This window comes from Erithacus rubecula (assembly GCF_903797595.1).
Source record: "Erithacus rubecula genome assembly, chromosome: 29".
NCBI lineage: Eukaryota > Metazoa > Chordata > Aves > Passeriformes > Muscicapidae > Erithacus > Erithacus rubecula.
The window spans coordinates 780721-802299 of NC_136681.1; the positions used below are offsets into that span (position 1 = coordinate 780721).

The 21579-nt window shown below is 48.2% G+C and overlaps 2 protein-coding genes across 4 annotated transcripts in view; one reads left to right on the forward strand and one right to left on the reverse strand.

The window, feature by feature from the left end:
* The window catches only part of AAK1 (AP2 associated kinase 1), a 67172-nt gene extending 50241 nt beyond the window's left edge, over positions 1 to 16931 (reverse strand). The window contains exons 1-2 of one of the 3 annotated variants that reach the window (XM_079329011.1): positions 16538 to 16931; positions 16142 to 16450 (exon numbers count right to left, since the gene is read on the reverse strand). In XM_079329011.1, the coding sequence (XP_079185137.1) occupies positions 16142 to 16304 (163 nt within the window). In that variant the 5' untranslated portion in view covers positions 16305 to 16450; positions 16538 to 16931. The remainder of the gene's footprint in view (positions 1 to 16141; positions 16451 to 16537) is intronic. The other 2 variants (XM_079329013.1, XM_079329012.1) reach the window with 2 other exon arrangements.
* The window catches only part of GMCL1 (germ cell-less 1, spermatogenesis associated), a 110431-nt gene that overhangs the window by 56779 nt on the left and 32073 nt on the right, over positions 1 to 21579 (forward strand). The gene's annotated exons all lie outside the window — the stretch shown is intronic.

The following is a 21579-nucleotide window of genomic DNA, read 5'->3' on the forward strand; positions in this document are numbered from 1 at the left end:
CCAACAGCCTCTGCCAGAGACAGCAGCTACACTGACAAAACAGGAACTGTCTCATCCAAACACAATTAGACAGAACCTCCTCCTAAAATCCTGCCCAGTGCCCCTCCCAGGGACACGAGTTCTGCTTGTCCAGGAGCAGACACACAGCCCCAGAACCTACCAGCTGCACACCTGAGCTCTGCAACAGCAGCTACAAAAACACCTCAATGGATGGATCTCCCCCAGCTGTAAACACTATCAAGGTTTTCCTCCAATCACATCCCTCATTTTTTTCTAAGGCTATGCTGGATTTGAGGAGGAATTGCTCCTCTTTTCAGTTAAGGCACTCAAATCACTGGGCTTGAAACTGCCAATTCACCAATTTCCACTCTCAAAAATAAATTAAAAAATCACTGTGTCGTTTTGGATTTTCTCCATCATCCTTCCACAAACAAATTAACAATACCTGGAATTACCATAGCTCCTGATAAACACTGTGGATGCCACTAAAAACTTTTATTCCTCAGTGGTGAAATTCTTTTCCCAGACAGACTAACAAGACATGGTTTTCCACTGAATTGTTATCACCTTGCTGGATTTGAGCTCCATCTCATCCCCTTCAATGCTCTATGTGCAGACAGTCCACTGTGCTTCAGCACTGCAGCTGAGGGGAGGCCAAGTGCTGCTCAGATATCCCCAGAACTGCCCTGGGAACATTCAGCCTTCAGGGACAGCCAGTAAGGCATTTTCAGCTCCAGCTGCACCAGCAGGCACTTAAAATTAAGTGCTCTGCTGAACCAGGCACAAAGCCACTCCATTTGCACAATTCCAACACTTACTGATCCTTATCCATCAAGAGTTATGTCATATTTTGCCTTATCTCACCAGCCAGAAGAACTTCCTTGGTTTTTCTCCCCCCACAGTGAGAATGCTGTGATCCAGCTACAGGAAAACCACAATGACCACAATGTTTCCAGCTCACCATTCCCAAAGCTTTTCTGAAACACAGGAATATGTTTTTCCCCCAGTCACAGCCATAGGCAGCTGTCACACAGACATTGCACATCACCCATCACTGGACATCATCACCTGGCAACACCAGAACCATTTTCTCTCTGCTCTTGTCCTGAGGAAGCCATCCTGCACCTTTGGCTCCTCTAACTGGAGCAACATACAGTCTTTCCAATACAAAAAAACCAAAAAAAAAACAGAAAAAAAAAAAAAAAAAAGAGAGAGAGAGAGAAAAAGAGAAGTTTTCCCCTGTGTATTTACAATAGCCACTCCTTTCAACCCAAACTATTCTATACTATTCAAAGTACCAATGTTTTTGGGCATTTTTCCAGAGACAGAGATGACTATAGCAAACCTCAACTCTGCAGTCACTTATAAAGTGGAGTCACCACAAAAAAAAAGGCCAAGGAAAACAGTTTGGCCCAAGTTAAACAATACAACACTCTGTAATTATTTCAGACAACAGCCAAGCTTAGCAGAGTTCTGCAAGCATACCAGGGAGAAGCTCACCATGTGCCAGTGCTGCTCCCCTACAGCTCTCCATGTCAGCTTCCAGCAAAGCTGAAGGGATGCCCTAAACCTGGCTCCCCACCCTGCACAGCCAGGATGAAGATGGGCAAGTTACTCATCTGTAGCACAGGAGGGATCCTGTCCTCTGAGCACTCTGGGGCTGCAGAAACCTCCAAAACAGCCTCCTGTGACTGCTGGAAGTGCCACTGGGACCCCAGCATGAGCCTCGAGGGGACTCCCCAGCAGCTCCTGTAAAAAGCACCACACTGTCCCACAAACCCAGCAGTGACAGGGAGGAGAGCCAAGGAAAACAGTCCTACTGATCCTGCCTCGTGTCACGACCTGCTGTGACCCTCCACACAAGTAAATATTTGTTGGCATATTTTAATACAGGCTTTTTACTTCAATAATAGCTCCCCATGATTTGCATTAGGATTACAGTGCTATTTTTGTGCCTATTAATCTGCACCAATGTATTCTTTCTGCTGCCTTTATTCTACTCTTCCACTGCCCAGCAGGAGGGTATTGCTGCACATACCTGCTGGAAATACACCATTTCAAATCCCATTTTCCCCATTTTTATGCCACTTCTGCATCACTTCAGACTCTTTGTTTCCAGGACAGGATATTTCACTCCAAATTAAGCTTTCTGTTCCAGTATTATTCCTTGTTATTACCAAAAGTGCCCACAAACCAGAGGCAGCATTGTGAAGTGTTCTACTGTGATATACAACAAGGGGCTGGAATGAACAGGATCACTGCACATTGCTTTTTCTGCTTTATGAAGCATCTGCAACACCTTTAAAGTCACAGTGTGTCAGCATTAATAAAGTCAGAGTGTGTCAGCATTAACATTTTCACAGAAAAACACAAGTCCCTCATTTTGTTTTTAAAATCATTTGAGGCAGAACTCACAAGGCACAGTAACAAGGCAGATTTTGCATTAGGGCTGTAATAGCCAAGATCATGAAAATACCAAAGGAAGTAAAGACAACACTGGTACAATCCATGATTAACTGAGTTCAACCTGGAACATCATCTCTGCTCACCCTTCCTTTGCACAGAGACAGCCAGAAGCACAAGCAATTTGCAAGTAATTTCTCTGTTCTTCCAGACATGGTGTTAAAAAGGATAGGAGGTCCCAGCCCAGAGCAGGGCCCTCAAACCACAGCATTTCCTACTAAGAGACAGCAACAAGTCATCCAACAGGAGGGGACTGAAGGTTCACCCTCTCCTGACACTTTGGCTATGGCAGAACATGTCACCAACTGAAGAAACACTTTTATAGGCTTCCCAGCACTGCCAGGTACCACACAGGATTTCACCTGACTCAGCCTCTCTCTGGCAGGACTCACACTGCCCACAGTCCATCCCAGCACATCTTCTAACCTGTTCTTTCACCACTCTACTCCCTACATGCTCTGCAGCAATTTATTCCTGGGTGATATCACCCTGTCACCACCAGAAATCTCATCAAAATCTACACTGGATTTCTACCCCAAGTTCTTCCCTTACACACCAGTGTAGCTACAACCCATCTTTTCTCCACAGCCTCCTGGGTAACTGGAGGATGCTATCCAGACTTTTCCAGATGATGCAGCACAAGAAGACTAGAAGGATTCAAAGTAGTGGTGGTTGTACTAATGTTCTCCTTTGTGTTTGCATTTTGTTGTTTTAGTACTACATGTTGGAGAGACACGACACTTGGGGTTTGGGATTTAATTAGCACCTGTGACTCACTCTCCCCCCCAATTTCATAATCCTCTGGTTACAGTAGGCTATTTACATGCCATTTTATATCCATATAAGTGAAGATTATTCACCCTCAAGCTGCAGGCACAGAAAACACACAGTCTGTCTCAAGGCATCACCTGTCAGGAGCACATGGACCAAACTGGTGTTTGCTCTCCATAACTCAGGCTAAAAAAACAGGATTTTCTGTACCTGGGCTAAACTGTGTCAAGAGTCAGCACACTGAAGCAAAAAGCACTGAGAGGGTGTGCTTGGCCACAGGTTCACACACAGACCCACAGATGAAAGTGGTACCTGCACAACTGTCTCAAGGGGGCAGTGGGGACAGAGGTGACATTCAGGACAAACTGCACACACAACAACAGCAGGCTCTGCTCCAGGAGGGCTGAATGTGGATCTCCTGGTCTGACTACACCCAAATGTCTGTAAACAGTGCATGTGTTTGTGTACATGTGTGTTATAAACCAGAGTCCAGTTGTGAACAAGAACAAAACAAACCCTCATCTCCAGCCAACAGCCTTCCCAGCTGAGAAGAGCAGATAACATTAAATTAAACAGGGCCTCTCTCAGCTGAGATCTTCTACCTCAAAGGAAATAACAAGCTTTACTTGGTTTTTGCTGTACTTTTTTTTAAGTCCCTTGACTTACCTAATGCATAACAGTGCCAAATTGAAGAGACTGCTTCAATCTAAAGGCCTGTCCCAGCATCTCCCAGAAGCAGGATTTGGAACAAGCTATTCCAAGGAGCTCTGCATACCAGGAACATCACAGGCCCTGGGAAGCTCCCCATGCTCATTTCCAAGAGGAGAGATCCAGCTCTCAAGGCCTGGCCTTGCTATACTCACCTGTACAGGGAGTTTAACTCACTAAAATCAAACAGAAATCAGTGCACATTCTGGGCAGTTCACTGAGCTTTCAGCTGTGGCTTCATTTGTTCCTTTGGGCTGTTTCCACTGCCCCTAAACAACATTTTAAAAGGTTTTATCCTGGAGTGGAAATAGAACTGCTCTGGGAAACGTATCAAATCAGATCTTGAAACATCAACCATCAATTAAATAGTCTGAACATTTAAGTTTTACCTTGAAGGCAAAAAAGAAAGGGCACACCACTAAATGCAGCTGAAAGAGCCTGTATAAGGAGCCATGGTCACAGTAACACAAATTTCAGTCCTGTTCTGACTATTTTAAATGGCTGTAGGAGGCAATCAGAGCTCCAGAACTGCAGGAAAAATAGACAGCACCTAGGTAAAGCATAGAAGATGTCCAGTATTTCATGACAGGAAACCTGAAACATGCACAGTATCAGCAGAATCAGCTGAATCCTGCATCTTCCCAGGTGGAAAATTAGCTAAAAAGGTATTTTTTCAACAAGATTAGGAATTTGATGGTGAACACTGTAACAGCTACAATTGTAAAAAGTCAGGAGAGCTCAGAGCAAAAGTGAACATACAGGAAATGCAGCTATTTTCTGAGTGTTTCTAGTGACACTTTAGTTGAAGAAACTACACAAGGGACACACATACAGGTGGTGTGTCAAGCCAGCCAAGGACAGAATCCTCCTGGCATAGGACAAACTCTTGAAGGATATTCAGGCTTTGCTGGGCAAATCACCAGATGCCCTTCCCTTCCTGCAGAGCCTGCACACAGCTTGTTTCCTCCTAGCAAATACTGGGGCATCCCAGGCTTCATCCTACTGCCAGAGGAAAGCAGCATTGGTGAATGAGGTGGATTCTGTGCTCACCCAGTTCATACTTACACCAGCAGCAGGGCAGGTAACAACTCAGTGCTGCACACAGTCCATAGCAGAGATACATCCCTACACCTCCATAGCTCCCAAAGCCAGGCACTGTCCTTCCTAAAATCACCATTTTAAGTAGCTAGAAATTCTCCACACAGCTCACACTGGAGCTGGGAAGAATCTGACCTGCACAAAATCAATCTGCATGCAAGCAGCAGCTTGCACATGGCAGCAGCAAGGCCAGCAGGCTCCAGGCTCAGGCAGCCCCAGGCTGGGAGAGCTCCCAGGCACGGAAAGCCCGGCGTCTGCCTCAGCCCGTGCCCACACAACATGCAGCTGGATCCAGTGGGAGGCAGGAAGAAAAAGGGAAAAAAACAAACAACCAGCTTCAAGGATGTCTCCAGAGTCCATCAGACAACACCCATCACCAGGGCAAAGGTCTGCTTCCAAGAGAGAACAGCACAGGCAAAGCCCTGCTTATCACAAACCCTTCTCACTCCCAGCTCCAGAGAGCAGCAGCTCCAGCTGCAGCACTGCTCAAGCTTCAGGCTTTAAATACCACCAGGAAAACTTTAACAGAACATCCAGCACATCTAAGCAAAGGACTTCTCCCCAGGTAAAACAAAGGCTTAAGCTTACACAGAGTTCATGGGTCAGGCTCTCAGCCAGGGGAAAGCAGGGCCACAGTCAGCCCTACACAGATTTACCATAGCTGAGAATCCTAATGTGATTATCCAATATTACCAACATAATTATAGGGCCCTTACTTAGTGCCACTGCTGCACTATCTAGGCCACGAGAAGACAGATTTAGATTTACAAGCTCCACCCCCTCCTTTTAAATAGGCAGGACATCACCATCATTAATGTTGGTGTGGCAGCCCCAGCCAGGGGTGCCTGAACAGTCAGAAACCTCACCCAACACCAGCACAGCCTGGACCTCCCCTGTTTTTAGGTGAGTAAGGCTGGTTGTCTAGGGATTGTGGCAGTTTTGGGAGTGAACATTCAGTCTATCAGCTATGATGCTGACAATGGCAAACAGACACAAAATAATTATGTATGCATCTTTACCACATGGACAACATGGGAAAAGCATAACTGCCCCTTGTCACATCTCTGGGGGTTTATTTTAATAAAGCTGATTTAAAACCATTCAGCTTTATTTCTTGGTATGTTTCAGGACTCCATCTCATCACAGACCTCTAGGAGACACCTCACTCCCCACACAATCCTCCTGCAACTCCCAGGCCAGGTCCATGGAGAAGGACAAAAGAGGAAGCAGTAAATCACAACACAGCAGAAAAAGGAGAGGAAGGAAATTAATCTCTGCTATGCAACAGCATTTTAGAAGCCTAAAATAATCAGTGGGTAAAATCCAGGCTGTGCATTAAATCCACACTCTTGTCAGAAGCTCCAGGCCAAGGGCAACAGCAGGCTGGCACTCCAAGACAGTGGCAGAGCACAGCCCAGACACCCCAGTTCAGGGGTATTAAAGTATCCCAATATTTGCAGTATCTGTGACACAATTTCATAACAAACAGCAGCTCACTGGAGGCAATGGAGTGCACTGGCTGTCACAGCAGGAAGCAGTTTAGGTGTTCACGTGGGTAGATCTGCTGGGCATGTGCTCTGCTGCACAGCCCTGTGCATCCACTCCATTACTCCTTGACAGGCTGACTTGGAAAATCAAAGCTGATAGAACAGTGTTTTATTACTATGCAGCAAGACACGTTGCCTCCAAATAGACTACTTGGCAAGGCAGACTCAGTCCTTCTCTATTGTAACAATTTTAGTCCTTGAACTTCCACTGTAAGCCTGAAAAAAAATAAAAATTAATGGGTCATGAATAACTCACAGCTTAAAAAAAATGTAAAAGAATCATCTGTTTAGTTATCAGTCAGCCCTTTAAAAAGCACATTTCAGCTGCTATTATTCCCAGCAGCTGCTAATAGCATCTGAGCCCTTGTTCATCTCCAAGTGAAATTAGCACTGGCATCAACATGCTGCAGAGCATGACGGGCTCTGAGTGAACACGACTGGAACTGCAAAGCCAGCAAGAAGCTGCAGCAACTGCAGGCAGCTGAAAAGCTTCCCTGGAAAGGCAAGGAAGCTACAAATCAGGAGAGGAGAGAAAAAAAGCAAAACTAGTGGAGGAGAGAGTAGGTTGTAGCTGGAGGTGTAGAGGAGGGAGAAGGAGAGATGAAGGCCAGGGCTGGAACTGGTCCTGAACTGGCCTGGCTTGCAAGGGCCAGGCAGAGAGGCCATGGAGAGGTGTCATGGTAACAGCACACTCCATTTGGAAAGCAATTATGCAAGGATCCAGGACAGCTCATGACAACACACAAGTCAGGCATTTAGGAATTTTGATTCCTGGGGCAGCACCCAGACATGCCTCCTGAGCACAGCAGCAGGAGAACCACAAGCAGAACTCCAGTACACACATTCCAGGAAGAGCCTGAGCTCACAGCAGTGGATGGAGGCTTCTCTCCAACCAACTTCCTCTCCTTAAACCCAGGAGTCCAAAGCTCAACCTTTCCAGGAATGCCAGATAACTACAGGTTACAGGAACCCTTGGGCCACTGAAGTGCCACCTCCCTGAGTAACAGGAAAACTTAAAGACATTTTAGTCCCATTCCTCTGGAGGGCAGATGCTAATCCACCCATGAAGACAGCAATGAACTTTTCAACTGCTGAGTACATGCCAAGCATGGAGAGAGGTATCCACTATGCCATCAGGCAGGTCTCAAGGAATTTAAACCCCCAGGTACAGCCAGGAGCACAAAGAATCCTTCATTCAGCACTTAATGGGGAAAACTATCAGCTCTGCATGAAACAGGGCTTTGAGTTTTCCACACATGCACAGGTGAAGAGGGAGAGGTATGGACTATTTGCCTGTTCATTTGTCAGATGCCTAGGAACAGGAAACAGTTGCAGGGGTCCAGAACCTGCAGTCTTGTGACTATTACTCACCAAGCCTGTAACCATTGGGGATTGAATTCATCAGCTCAAATGCACTTAAATGATTGCTTTATTTATTTATATCCCAACTGAAATAATAAATACATGCTGAATGCATCAGTTGCAGAAAAACTTGCAAAGATACAGTGTAAGGGCTTCTATGTTAAGTTTAAAACAAAAGCAAAAGGGAGAAAACTATCTGTCCCCCTTCAAAAACAGCATCATTTTAATTTTTTTAAAAATCCAATACATTTAATCTTGTCACATTTTGCTGAAAGCTGGGCAAGCAAGGCTGAGTTTGTGTGCTTCCCATGGTCTCTGAATAGTATCAGATCTCCAGAAGATCCTGGGTGTCAACTCTCAGCCCATGATCAGCTGTACCATCACAGCTGCTTGTACCTCACACCCTCTCTCTGAACAGCAGCACACCAGTGTACTCTGGTACCAAGCATGGTGCTGGGAATCAGCAGGCACAGGGAAGGGCAGGGACAGCCTTTGTTCTGTATTTGCATTATGTGACACAGGGCCCTGGTCCATGCTGAAAGTTCCTGGGTACTATGGTGACATGAATATTAACGACCCTGTGATTAAAACACCAGGCAAGGAGTTATATTTGCATTTAATACATGACTGTCCCTACTCTCCTACACAGCCCTTATCAAATGGCTTCATCTTCATGGGATTCAGCTCTTCATTTGTAAAATAATTTGATAAGCCTCCCTGCCAGCATCTGTTTGTCTGCTCTGCAGAGAGGGATGGGCACATAACCACAGGTTGTGTGACACCTCACACACAGAGCTTTGTGCTCTCCAGAGAGCAGAGACAGCTCAGCAGTTCACACTAAAACTGGTAATGGAGCACAGAAACAGAAGGGGAAACTCATATTCAAATATCCAAGTACATCTGCTGACTCAAAAGCAACAGGTAAAGGCTGAAAGAAAGGCTCTGACATTCAGTAGATTTGTTCTTCCCAGAAATATGTGCCCAAGGATCACAGGACATTGTGACCTGCCTGTACTGCCCCCTCCCCTTTATCTGCCACACTGTGCCTCCACCACCCTTTGCCACCCCATAACCCACACATCAGGGCTCTGTGATGTATTTATTTCCTTACAAACCCAGCCAATAAAAGCCACAAACATAAGAACCAGCAGGATCTCATCAGTGAGGTGAAAAGGCAAGTGTGGCAGCATTTGAATCCCTGCAAACACACAGGTGCTTTCACAGATCCTTCCAACTCCAGAGAATGTTTTCTTTAACAATCTCAGGGTATTGTTCATGCCACCAGCCATCTGCATACCCCTGGTATTAAACACCTCTTGCCAAAGGTCATGAAGAGTCATTAGAGCAAAGCCCTGGGCCAGCAGCAGCCACAAATAACCTTCATGTGACCACACAGCAGCCATAAGTGAGGATTTCCCATCAATCCAGCTCCCTCCTCCCAAGCAGCAGCTCAGTGCCAGAGAGGTCTTTATGGCTGAAGCACTTCCCAAGTCAGAAGCCATTAATCCTTCAGAGGGTCACAACAGGTAACTGAAGTAACAGTGAATTAGCAGGCAGGTCATGCAGAGAAGGCACATGAAGGGAAAGGTCTCAATTTCTGCACTTCTCACATCAGCACTGATTTCTTGTGTTCCTTTTAAGTATTTCAAACCACTTTGAAAACACAAATTTTGCACCACTCTCATAAACATCTGAATAGCACCCCTATACAACCTGGGATAGCAGTGAAGTCACAAAAACATGCATAACACACCAAACCAAGGGATCCTCCTGCTTGCTCTGCTGCCTTGAAGAGAGACTGATGTTCAGTGACAGCCACAAGAACCAGGCACATCATGTCCTCATGGAGCATTCTGCACATCTTTGAGACAAGCCTGGGTTTATTTTACTGCTGCCATTTGTGCAGCAAAAGTACACATCAGCCCTGCAAGCATCACTTTGCTTGCAGAGGGAGAGACAAGCTAAGATGATATCTGAACAACAGCTGTGCAATTAGAGAGCCTCAGAAGATCTTGCATTTTGCTGTCACACTCTTCAGAACAGCTTGTCAGATTGCTTCTTAAGTTCACACAGGCACATTTTGGGACCCCTAACACAGGCCTATGATCACCTAATAGGAAGGAAAACTGATGTGTGACTAACAGTGACTGAAGATCAGCTCTACCTGCCCTCATCACAGCACCAGCCAGCTTCCAGCTCAGCTGTGAGGGGATGCACAGGCAAATCCCTGCTCAGGGAACTCAGCTGCTGATGGCTTTTTTTATTTTTAATCTATGAGATCACCCGGCACTGGTACGCAATTTGTTTCTGCAGAATCATGAAGCAAACCAGATGCTCTGAGCATCTTGTTCCAAAAATGTCTTTAATCCAATCCTGCACCACACTGCCCAGGGTGCTGGTGTCAGCAGTGCTTCTGCCACAGAGCAAGTGTGAATTTCCACCCAAACCACACGAGTGCCAAGAGCACGTTTGCTGAAATCACAGAGAGGCAGCACTTGACAGGAAACACAGACTGCAATTAAAGCACCCAATCTGGAAGGCCAGAGATCAATTCCTGACTTGGCCACAATGCTCTGCATTGCTTCACCTCCCTATCTGAGCTCCTAAAAGGACACATTCACAGACTGTGCCAGGGCTCAGATACTCAGGGGGGTGAGAGCTCCTCACATTGGAGGAGCTGCAGCAGCTCCCCTCTGTTTCACTCTGCTGAATAACCTTCATTTCATTTAGTGGCAATTCCTGGACCTTCTACAAAAGGAGAGAGTTTCCATAATGACAAAAAGCCCAAATGAGAATTACCTTGCAGTGCCTCACTTAAGCCTATCCAAATCTTTTCCTTGTGCTTGTAAATCACTGTCAGTATTGTTCCTACTCTCAAGAAGCAGAGCAGCCAGTATCTGATCCAAGGAGGTTTGCTTCCAGCATGATACCACCACAAGGACATCCTGTGCTTCCCCATCCAAGGCAGCCAGCACCCCTTCTTGGGAAACTTAGTTACCTCTTGTTATCAGAAGATAACTCCTCCATAAACCAACTTTGCTTATGTAAGTTCTCAGAGACTTCCTGTCTCCTTCCACATGTGGAACACAAGTAAACACTTAGCACAAGTGAAGGCAAATTGGTTGTGACTTTCCAGAGAAGCAGCACCAGACCTGCAGCTGGCACACTGCCTTCCCAACAGGCACAGCCTCAGCCTGCCCAGAACATTTACACCTAAAAAAGTCACCTTCAAGGGGAGCAGCTGCCAGTCCCAACACAAGTGTGCAGCACCTAGCCAGTCCTGACCCCTCATTAGCCATGATTAATGCAGGTGTTCCTTCTTGGAAGGCAAGAAGTGCTAAATCCAGAGTGAATTCCAGCTTGTCTTCAGCACATTTATAACTTCCCACCTCCTCTCCTCAAGCTGCTGACAAGCTTCTGTACAAAGGGGAGAAGGCCCACACCACAAAAAAAACATGGCAGTGCATGTGCAACCAGAGGTTAGCAACCTGTTCCTTTATAACTACTAGAATGCTTCTGCAAGACCCCAGCTGGAGAGTTAAATCATGTACAAACCCCAGCCAGAATCCCAAAACTAAGCTTTCTTATACTAACTGACAACTTCATAGCAGGACTTCTTGAAACAGAAACTATTTTGGTTTAACAGAAGGTTCCTTCCTGGGATGATGACTGCACTGGGCTAACACTGCCTTTAAACCAGGTCTTACATTTTGAAGTGCTTTAAACACAGCTGTTCCATAAAGAACCAGCCCCCCCTGGGCACAACCCAGACCCCTTCTGTGACAAGCTGCACAAAGCCTACAAGCCAGGCCAGTCTCTGGCCTACACAACTCCTCACACACTTAAATCCACTGCTAACACCTGCTTTTCCTCCCTGACTGCATCTCAGGACACAGCACACACTGTCCCAGCAACAGCTGTGCTGCTAAAAGCACCAAAACACTTGGGATACCTCAAATTTATCAGGTAATTCCCTTGGGATTTTTCATAAGTTCCCCTGGCTTCTACTCTCAGAAAAACAGACTGCTAGCACACAGAATCAAACATCCTACCTGGCAGAACAGAGTGCAGAGTACATGTTCTGCCTCACAAGAAACACAGAAAAAGCAACAGGGAAAAAAAAATAAAAAGAAAAAATAAAAATCACATGTCCCATTCCAAGAGGAGAAACAGTTTAATTCCTAATCCAAATGTCACTGGTCAGCTGATTAGTAGCTGGCCCTGGGCTGAAGTGGAAAGCAGTAACTCACAAAATGCACTTCAAAGCAATGCCTTGAACCCAACCACACTGGAATCAGGTTGAGACTCATATAAATCTGTAAAATGTACCTCAGATGGGATTTGCTTTCAAGTGAAATTATTTCAGAAGAAGCTTATGTGTATTTTCAGTGACTTCAGGTTATGGTGCTGCAGGGAAAGGAGGTGCCAAGGGTGAGCAGGGCACGGGTCAGCAGAAACCCCCCACACTCAGGCCAGCCTCACCACTGGGCAGCTCAGGGAGCCCCCACCCCACCAGGCATGGGCTGGGCATTTACAGCCTCTCCCAGCTGCTTCCTACATGCACTGGCCTGCAGGTCTGCTAAGGGAAGTCAGGATGAATCCCATAATGTCCCTCTTTTCAAAACAGAGGAAAAAATACGGCTGGCAAACATCAGATGATTTTGCACTGGTTTGTAATACCAACCATTAAATGCTTTCAAATCAACACACAGCACGTACCTGAAAAACTTCAGTGAGATATCCAACAATTATTAAACCTGAATCCCTTACTTACATACTTTAAGAAGAAAAGACCTTAAAAAAACTACAACTAATTTTAAAAGTAACTTTTTGTCGACCTGCAGAAATGCAGCCTGTGCCTTTTACTAGAAGCAGAGCAAGACAAATAAAGCCCTGCTCAAACACGTGCCCCATCAATGTTTACACACCTCAGGTCAGCTCAGCACTCTCACAACATCCTGAGTACAGAGTCACACAAAACACAGAGGCCTCCAAAAATGGGATACTGGGGCAATCCCCAACCTGTTTTAGCTCGAAGGAGTATCCATGATTGTGGTACTTTGCCACACACACTCATCTCTCAAACTCCCTAGCAAATTCCTCACTTATGGCAACAGCATTCTCAATGTTTGTGCTGCTTTGATCTCCATCACAGGGACACCAAGCTCCCTCGAGCTCTGGGGTGGGGGTTTTTTTCTTTGGTTTTTCCCCTACACACAGGCAGAAACAAAGAGCAGTATCTGATTTGGACTAGCACTGTTTCAGCTTCTTTTCAGAAAGAAAGCAGCAAGACAGTAGCTTGACTCAGTCCCATACTGCAAGAGCTCCTGAGCATTCACTTCAGCTCTGTGAAATATCACTCACCCCAAAACCAGCCACAACATCCCTCAGCCCATACTGGGGTACTGTGACTTTAAACCTGGCCCTGCAGACCCCCAGGGCCAGCAGCACAACCCTCCCATCAAAAATAATCCTTGTGCAAACTTTGAGGGGAATTTTTCAAGAGATTATTTGTGCTACTATATGGATTAGAACAGGACAGCTACAAAGACCCAGCTAGGAATCACCTATTGCAACATCCTGTTAGTAAAAAAAACAAACCACTGATTCACCAGTATTCTAACACCACAACCAACCCTCAAATTCCTTCTATATTATCCCCATCGACTTCCTTCCAAAAGGATGTTCCTCCCTGCCCAGGAAGGCAAGTATCCAGACAGAACTATTTTTCAGGGGTGGGGGTTACACCTAACCACAGCAGGTATTTTGGGGGATCTGCACAAGAGGCACGTGGAGCCATGTGCCACCTGGCACAGGCAGTACTGCAGCCAGGGCACACTCCTTATCAGCAGGGTTGCTCAGCAGAATTCAGGGTGACCAGGCACAGCTCTGGCAGACAGAGGCAAATCCCAACACTTCAATTCCAAAAGTTCTGGTTCAACTCAAGTCTCCTCTGTTTCATCACTTCATCAATTCTCTCTTTTAAGCCACTTTTACTTTTTTTTTTTTCCATGTTTCACATGCTGCACCTAAACACAAGGCTTCCCACTCCCTCCTAAAGAAATAGGGATAAGAGGTCCTTCCTTCCCAGACACAGTACTCCTCCCAAGTCCCAGGGGACTTTTCCTTTTAGCAGAAATAGCCACGAGATGCCTTTCCAGCACTGCTGAAACACCACTGCAGATACAGAGAGGTTTTCCAGCCGAGGTTTCAGACGTCAGGAGCGCAGGGACCGCGCTGCCCACGAGCTCCCCAGGTCTCCAGCTGAGTCAGGGAGAAAAGGCTGTTTACCAGCACACTCAGCCACAGGCATGCAGAGCTGCAGCACTTCTGACCCACACTGCTCCCCAGCTGGCCCAACTCTCCTACAGAGGAAACAGCACTTTCACTGCTCCCAACAAAAGGTGACAACTTGCAAACCAACATGTCACCTTGTCCCCTTGGAGGCTTCACTCTGCAGGCAGAGGGATTCCAGACTGCCCACAGCAGAGTCTTGCTGTGAGGGAGATACCTGGGCAGCACCTTTCACCAGAAGAACTCCCTCTGCCTGACAGGAACAGAGCACAGCACCTGTTTCACAGGGGTGCTCAGCCTGCCTGTGAGGAGCCCAGAGCTGCAGGCCATGCTCCATCCCACAGGCCAGCCAAGAAACCAGGAGCTGCAGGGAAAAGCCCCCAGAAGCAGCAGCTCCCCCAGGACAGAGAGGCAGGGAAGGGAGGCTCTTCCCTGCCAGGCAATCTGTGCTCCCACCTCCACCTCTGCTGCAGCTCAGCCCTGCTGAGCAGGAGAGCCCGGTGACACACGGCTCGGTGACACACGGCGTCGCTTCCCGGGGCTGTCAGCACGGGGCAGAACCTGCCAGCAGATTACTCATCAGCAAAAAAAGCCTCTGCCTTCCCATGTTACCAGGATGAGGCCATCCTGCATTAAAGACTCTGACAGCTTCTCAAGTTTAGCTCATATAGATCCTAAGCTTCCAGGGCCAAAAGAGCCTCGGAATTATCAGTCCAGGCAAACCGATCTTGCAAATTTCAAGGAAAAAAAAAAAGTCACTATAGTTGCTAGTTAAGAGCCTGATTTCGGTGCTTCTCTCAGCAGAACACATCAGAAAACAAGGCTAAGAAACAGTCACAGACCTATTTTCTTGTACACCGTGGTGAATTCTTACAAATCTGAACACAGGCAGCGTACACAGAGTCCCTTTTCCATTTTAGGGCTCTTTCTGTAAAAGCCAACACAGGTCCTCCCACTCAGCTCTCTCCCAGCAGCTCCCCTCTCCTTCGCCAGCACAACAAAACATTGTTTTGACTAAATTTGCCCAGGATGCTGAGCAGGAGGGACCAGGAGCAGGTCTAAGGAGGCCAACATCTCTCTGAAGGTCAAGGCTAAGGTTACAAACCAGAGCCATTCAGGAGGTTCCTTACAGCCCCAACAAATGAAATGTAAAACGATAGTTCAAGCAGCAGAGCTGGTTACAATTAAACAAATGCCACCAGCAGCTTGCTGCACTGCAAGGCCTGCACACACCTAAGGGTTCTATAACCCTTAGGATTCATTTTTAGATCTCTACCTGTTTTATTTAGAGAAAAAAAAAAAAAAAAAAAAAAAAAAAAGCAATTGGGATCACCACTCCCCCTTGCAGAAATACCCACACACGGAGAAATCCTTCATCCCACGTCACATCCAGGCCTGCTCAGCCTACCTATGTGCATAACATAGCTACAAGGAATTTACTCCAGTGTTTTAATCCTCTCTGCCTAAGGAGGTAACAGCTGAAGAAAGTTTAAGAGTAAAGGACACTGCTTTCTATATTTACAGCACCTCTTTCTGCACTAAAATATTTGACAATTTCGGTTTGGGTGTTTCTTTCAGGTTTTTTTTTTAACTGCCAGTCTAGGAGAAGTGGGAAATAATTAACTTCTGAAAAACACCCATTTTCTAAAGCATTAGGGGGAAAAAGAAAAAAAAAAAAAGTCAAATCCAGCAAACCCACAATACATTTACAGATAGGAAGACTAGATACATCAGCTTACAGACGCCACTGGACTGCAATTCTGTCAAGGACAATAAAATATTCAGGAATCTGGGGGTCAAGGAGGAGGTTTGAGCCCGGGACAACTCAAGGCCTCCCTTTCAGCTTGGGGAGAGGAGGGGACGGACAAGCAGCGCTCCGAGAGGCACCGGGATCTCACCTTCCGCCAGCACCTCGTCCACAGTGACCTGGTGCCGGCCGATGCTGAAGACCCGGCCGATGTAGCCGCTGCCCGGGCCGCTGCTGCCGCCGCCGCCGCCGCTGGTGCCCGACCCGGGCCCGGAGCCGCCCTGCTCCCGGCGCGAGTCGAAGAACTTCTTCATGTCTCAGGAGGCGGCAGCTGCCGGCGATGCGGGCGATGCCGGTGTCAGGTCCCGAGCCCCTCCTGGCTCCTGCCGCGGCCGCTGAGGGGGGCCCGGGGCCGCTCGCCTGGCGGGGCCGAGCCGCGCTGTCCCCCGGGGACTCACACCTGCAAAACCACAGGGGATAACGGGGTTGCGGCGCTACCCCTGCGGGCCCCTCCGTGAGCGCCGGCCGCGGGGACCCTGCCCGGTACCTCGCAGAGGGCAGCGGGTGCCTCCATGCGCCCCGCGGGGCCGGCGTGGGCAGCCCCACCGGGTCACGGCGGGGGCCGGCTGCCGGCAGGGCCCGGGGCCCGCATCGCTGCCTGGCGGCGTCACCGGCGGCCACCGAGCCCGTCAGGGACAGGGACACGGACCGACCCCGCCGCCGCCCCCCGCCGGCCCCATCCGACCAGGAAATGGGCCGTCACAGGAAGTCCCGGCTGCCGTCGGGAGCACCGCCCCCGCGCCTCCGCCAGCTGCAGGGCCCGGCCCCGCCGCCCGGGGTGTCGCGGGATGGGCTGTCCCGTTCCGCTCCACCCTGTCCCGGGATGTCGCGTCCCAGAATGTCCCGTCCCGCGGCCCTCGGAGCGCCCCGCGCCCCACGGTGCGGCGGGAGGGGGAGCGGGGGCTCGGCGGGGTGGCGGCGTCGCGCGCGGCACGCTGGGGGCGGTAGTTCCCCGTCGTCAGCGGAGGAGTGCCCTGGGGCGGTGGGGACTACAAGTCCCGGCATGCCGCGCGGCTGAGGCCGGCAGGGGGCGCTGTGCCGGCGGGGCCGTGAGGCGCTTGTGGCCGGGCTCGCCCCTCGGAGCGGCCGAGTGCAGAAACCCGGCCCGTGAGGAGCCACGGCCGCACTGGGGTTTTGCACGGTCACGGGTATTTGCGTTTGTCTTTGAAATAATGCGCTAAACTCCATGGTTTTGTGATATAATAATTAAAGCTCACTGCTGTGACATCTTGGGATTAACCTGAAGCACAAGGTTTATCTTCACACAGGCTCTGCTAGCGCCTGCTTTGAGAGCCTAAGAAACAACCTAAAAGCAGAGATATCCCAAGCCCTTCAAATGTCTTTAGTGCTTTACACCTGGTAGCTGGTTTTGTAGAACCTGTGCCTTGGATTTGCTGCTAAATTACAGTTTCCTCCTCCTTCCTGCCCGAGTACTGGCAAGATGCTCCTCAGGGGCACTGCAGCTCCTACAGAGCCCAAAGCCATTTGGTTGGGCATTGGAAAGGTTTCGTTTAGCTCTGATCTTGGGAAACTTACTTTAAATGCACTTTTCAGCATTGTCTCCTCAGAAATCAGGAGATTTTCCCAGCCTATGGCATCCAGAGCAACTGACTCCTCTCCTCATGCGCTACTGAAGGCCAGAGCTGGGATTTAAAAAGCAGAGGAAAATGTTAAAATGGAAAAAAAAATATTTTTTCCAGAATGAAGCCCCAGAATACAAAACCCAAGCAGCACGTGGCTGCCAAATGAATTCCTCCATGACAACACCACTCTCCTTCCTCCCCTCTGACTGGGATGGAAGAAGAAACCAAAGCATGGTCCCATTTTCCCAATGACTATTATTTCCTGTATTATGGTAATAACTACAGCCATCCTGCTGCAGCCCCTGTCCCCAGCAGACAGGCCAGGCCTGGTTTCTTTGGGAATGACAGAAATATTTACCCTTCACACAGCCCCTTTCTTCATCCAGCCTTGCTTTGGTCACAGGCTTCCAGCAATGCCAGTGAGATTGGATCAGCAAGTTGTGAATGGGTCTAATTGGGTTTTTCCTCACAGTGTTTGAAGACTTTTAAGATGCATACAGCTCTCAGAACAGGCAGGTGAAATTGCTGGTGGTAACACTGAGCACAGATACACAGATGTGACAGCACGTCACTACAGTTGTTTTTCTGCTGAGCCACTGTGCCTCCTCACTGTGGGTAATGCTACACCTCTTCCATGATCCTTGTACCCAGCAGGTCTGAAAGGTGTGAGCCCACAGCCCCATCCTGCAGACCCCAAACTCCTCCTTTGAGCATCTTCAGTCATCCATCATTTGTAGGGTGATTCCTGATGTCACCTCATTTCCAAGTACAGCCCAGCTCTGCCCAGCTGGAACTGCAATCATTTCAGCCAACACACGAGTGGAAACAGTCTTTTTTCATTTGCATGCTTGGCTGTGCTTTGGGGCTCTGTGATGAATTAACTGCCAGAGGTCAATACAGAAGGTTCACGTGCCCTTTGGAGTAAGTATGAAGTAACTAAAGTCTCAATTGCTTCTCTACATTATTTTAAATTATTTTTTAAATTTCCCTAACCTGTGAAAATCCCCAAGAATCTCTGAAGACACGTGAAACACCCAGTGCAAAAACTGGGTCCCATCACTGGGGATTTCTGGGGACCCTGCAGAATTGAACAATTTCCAAAGAAATTGGGCATCTCTGTAGAGTACAGGGAAATGACTCATTTCCAGCTGAAGAAGATAAAAGCCACTGCATGCAGAGAGCTGCAGATGCACTGCTGAGCCTCCTCCCTGGCTCTGAGAGGGCTTTTTTTAACTGTACCTGCAGTGCAATGCAGGGAGTGTCAGACCCACGCAGGGCTGGGAGATCTGATGCTCAGCCCACGGGCACACAAACCCCACCCATGACCATTTTGGGGAGCAGAAGCTCAGCAGGAGCCATCCCCGGCTGCAGATGCTGAGGATATTCTTTATTTCAGAAGGCACAAGGCTTGGCTGTGCTGCAATCCCAGTGACCTTCACAGGGATCAGAGGGAACTGAGCCTGAAAGCTGCAAGGGAAAAGCTGATCAGTGGCCACAGCACAGACGTGGCCTGCTGCTTCTCCCATGTCAGAGTGACTACAAAATGCTCCCAGGCTCTCTGCTGCAGAGAGGAACCTCAGTCTGACTGATACACTCAATCCTAAACACCAAATTTTAAGCTTCTAAAATCCCATGATGCAAGGTTTAAAGTATCTGAGTGTGGCCAGCAGAGCTAATCCCCTGCACATTGTCTCCCTGATCCCTGGTCCTCCTGCACTACTCAGAAAATGTATTCAAATACCCAGGAAGAAGCACATTAACGCAGCTGCATCCCTCTCCATCAAACTTTCCAGTCAGCTCAGCATTTTCTAAATAAAAGCACAGGCTTGGACAGATTTCCTGCGGCCCCCTAAAGGCGAGGGCACACTGGCCCCTTCTGGAGAGCTCGAGGAGTGGCAACGGCAGAGAACAGAGCTGGCACAGCTTCCTGTGCCTGCTGTCACTTAACTGGCCAGAGGAAACAGAGCCCATTTTCCTGAATTCACTGTGTAACAATTAAGTCTTAATCACACAGTTACGTTTATCTTGATAAGGATGTTGGGAGAGCTACTTTTAGGAAGGAAGACAGTGGTAGGGGCAACTGTTTCAAAGTAAGGGAGGAGATATTCAGATTAGATGTAAGAAAGGAATTCTCCCCTGTTAAGGGGATGAGGCCCTGGCATAGGGTGCCCAGGAAAGCTGTGGCTGTCCCTGGGTCCCTGGAAGTGTCCAAGGCCAGGCTGGAGCAGCCTGGGACAGTGGAAGGTGTCTCTGACCATGGAGGCTGGAACAAGATGAGATTTAAGGTCCCTCTCAACCCAATGCATTCCACAATTCTATGTCTTTTTAAACATACATTTACTGCAAAAAATTCTGTTAAGCTTCTTACCAGCTAAAGAATAGAGCTGCTGTTCTGTCCATCTCTCTGCCTGTGCTTTTCTGGATTTCAAGGATTTCTTTCCAAGTGCATAGTAGTGGCCCCCAAACACTGTATGACCACAGAAGCCATCACTGATCTTCATCACCCCCAAAAAAGGTCTGTTCTCAAGTACTCTATCATGGAGCTGGGCTTTACTGGGTTCAGAGTTGTGCAGAGGAACAAAAAGACTCCAGAACTCAAGTCTGTATTTTACGTGTTTAAAAACTGGAAGTTTCTACCTGCTTAGTGCTCGTTTGCCCTTGCAGGACATCCCCCCTGGCTCCAGCAATGGCCCTGCTTCCTGTGGCTGGAAGCCAATCTTCCATCCACAGTAGGGCACTCTGGTAGGCACACCCAGAAATAATGGAACTGATTGAGCTCTCAGGCTCATGCATATGGGATGCAATGGCCTGCATTGACTCTGTGTACAGCCAGGGGATGGAGCACTGGCTGGCAAAGAGCTGTGTTTCTCAAGGAGCATGACTTTGCACCACAGCTCCACACTGTCCTTTACAGCAGCTGCTGTTACACTAAGGGAGAATTGTGGGTTGGGTTCTCCCTGAGAGGGGATTTATCAGCTGTGTTTCAAGTGTCAGGATCCTGTTGAGGCTCCTCCTGCCCCAAGCCACCTCACCCGGGTCTGCCCACACCCTTTGCTCACTTCTGTTTAAATATATGGTCAGAAAAGTCAACCTGAGCTGGGCAGTCATAGCTCTGTTTCCAACCCCTAGAGCTGGGTTAAGGCCAAATTACAGAGCAGCTAAGTAAGATTAAACTACATGGAGACAGATATTAATTAAGGAAAAAAAGTGAAAGCTACTCATTTCCTCTTCAAAATGATATGTATTCTAATTAAAGTAAAAAGTCATTAAGCCCCCTCCCACTCTGGAGGTATTTGGTGACTCCTGTTCCCCTTTGGATAGATTCATGGACACAGGCAGCCAGCAAAGCCATCAGACCACTGATGGCCCTGGACTGTTTGCATTCCCTGCTGTTTATAGCTTTAGGGAATAAAAGAAAACAGCAGACTGGGCCCGTGGCCAAATGCAGCCTTCAGTTTCTCTGTGGGAGAAAGGCAGAGTGGGTGGGCATCTCTGAGGCAGTGTCAGCACAGCATATGCTGGGGGACAGCAGTGTGGAGAGCCCCCCACACCCAAGATGCTGCAAGAGCTGTCATCATGAGGAACTGAGAGCATCCGGGATCCCCTGCTGTGTGCCTGCCTGCAAAACACCCCAGCATCCCCACCTTGAGAACCTGCTGATTGAAACTGTGAATTCGACTCCTGGCTGTCTCTCCTTGCAGTGCTCATTGCTATCTCCCCTTACAGCTTATTGTCTGAGGCATGTGGGCTCCTGTGTCCAAGTGGTCTTTTGTTTTAAAGGCATCTTGGGTGACAGGAATTTTCTTAAATCAGTTCTGCTCCCCAGTTCCTTCTTTGCCTTGTGTGACATTTATGTTTATGTAATCTACCCAGAGAGCCTTTGACTTGCATAGCAGTGCTGGTATGCTGTGCTCAGGGCTCTAAATCCTGCCTGGATTGCTAAAAG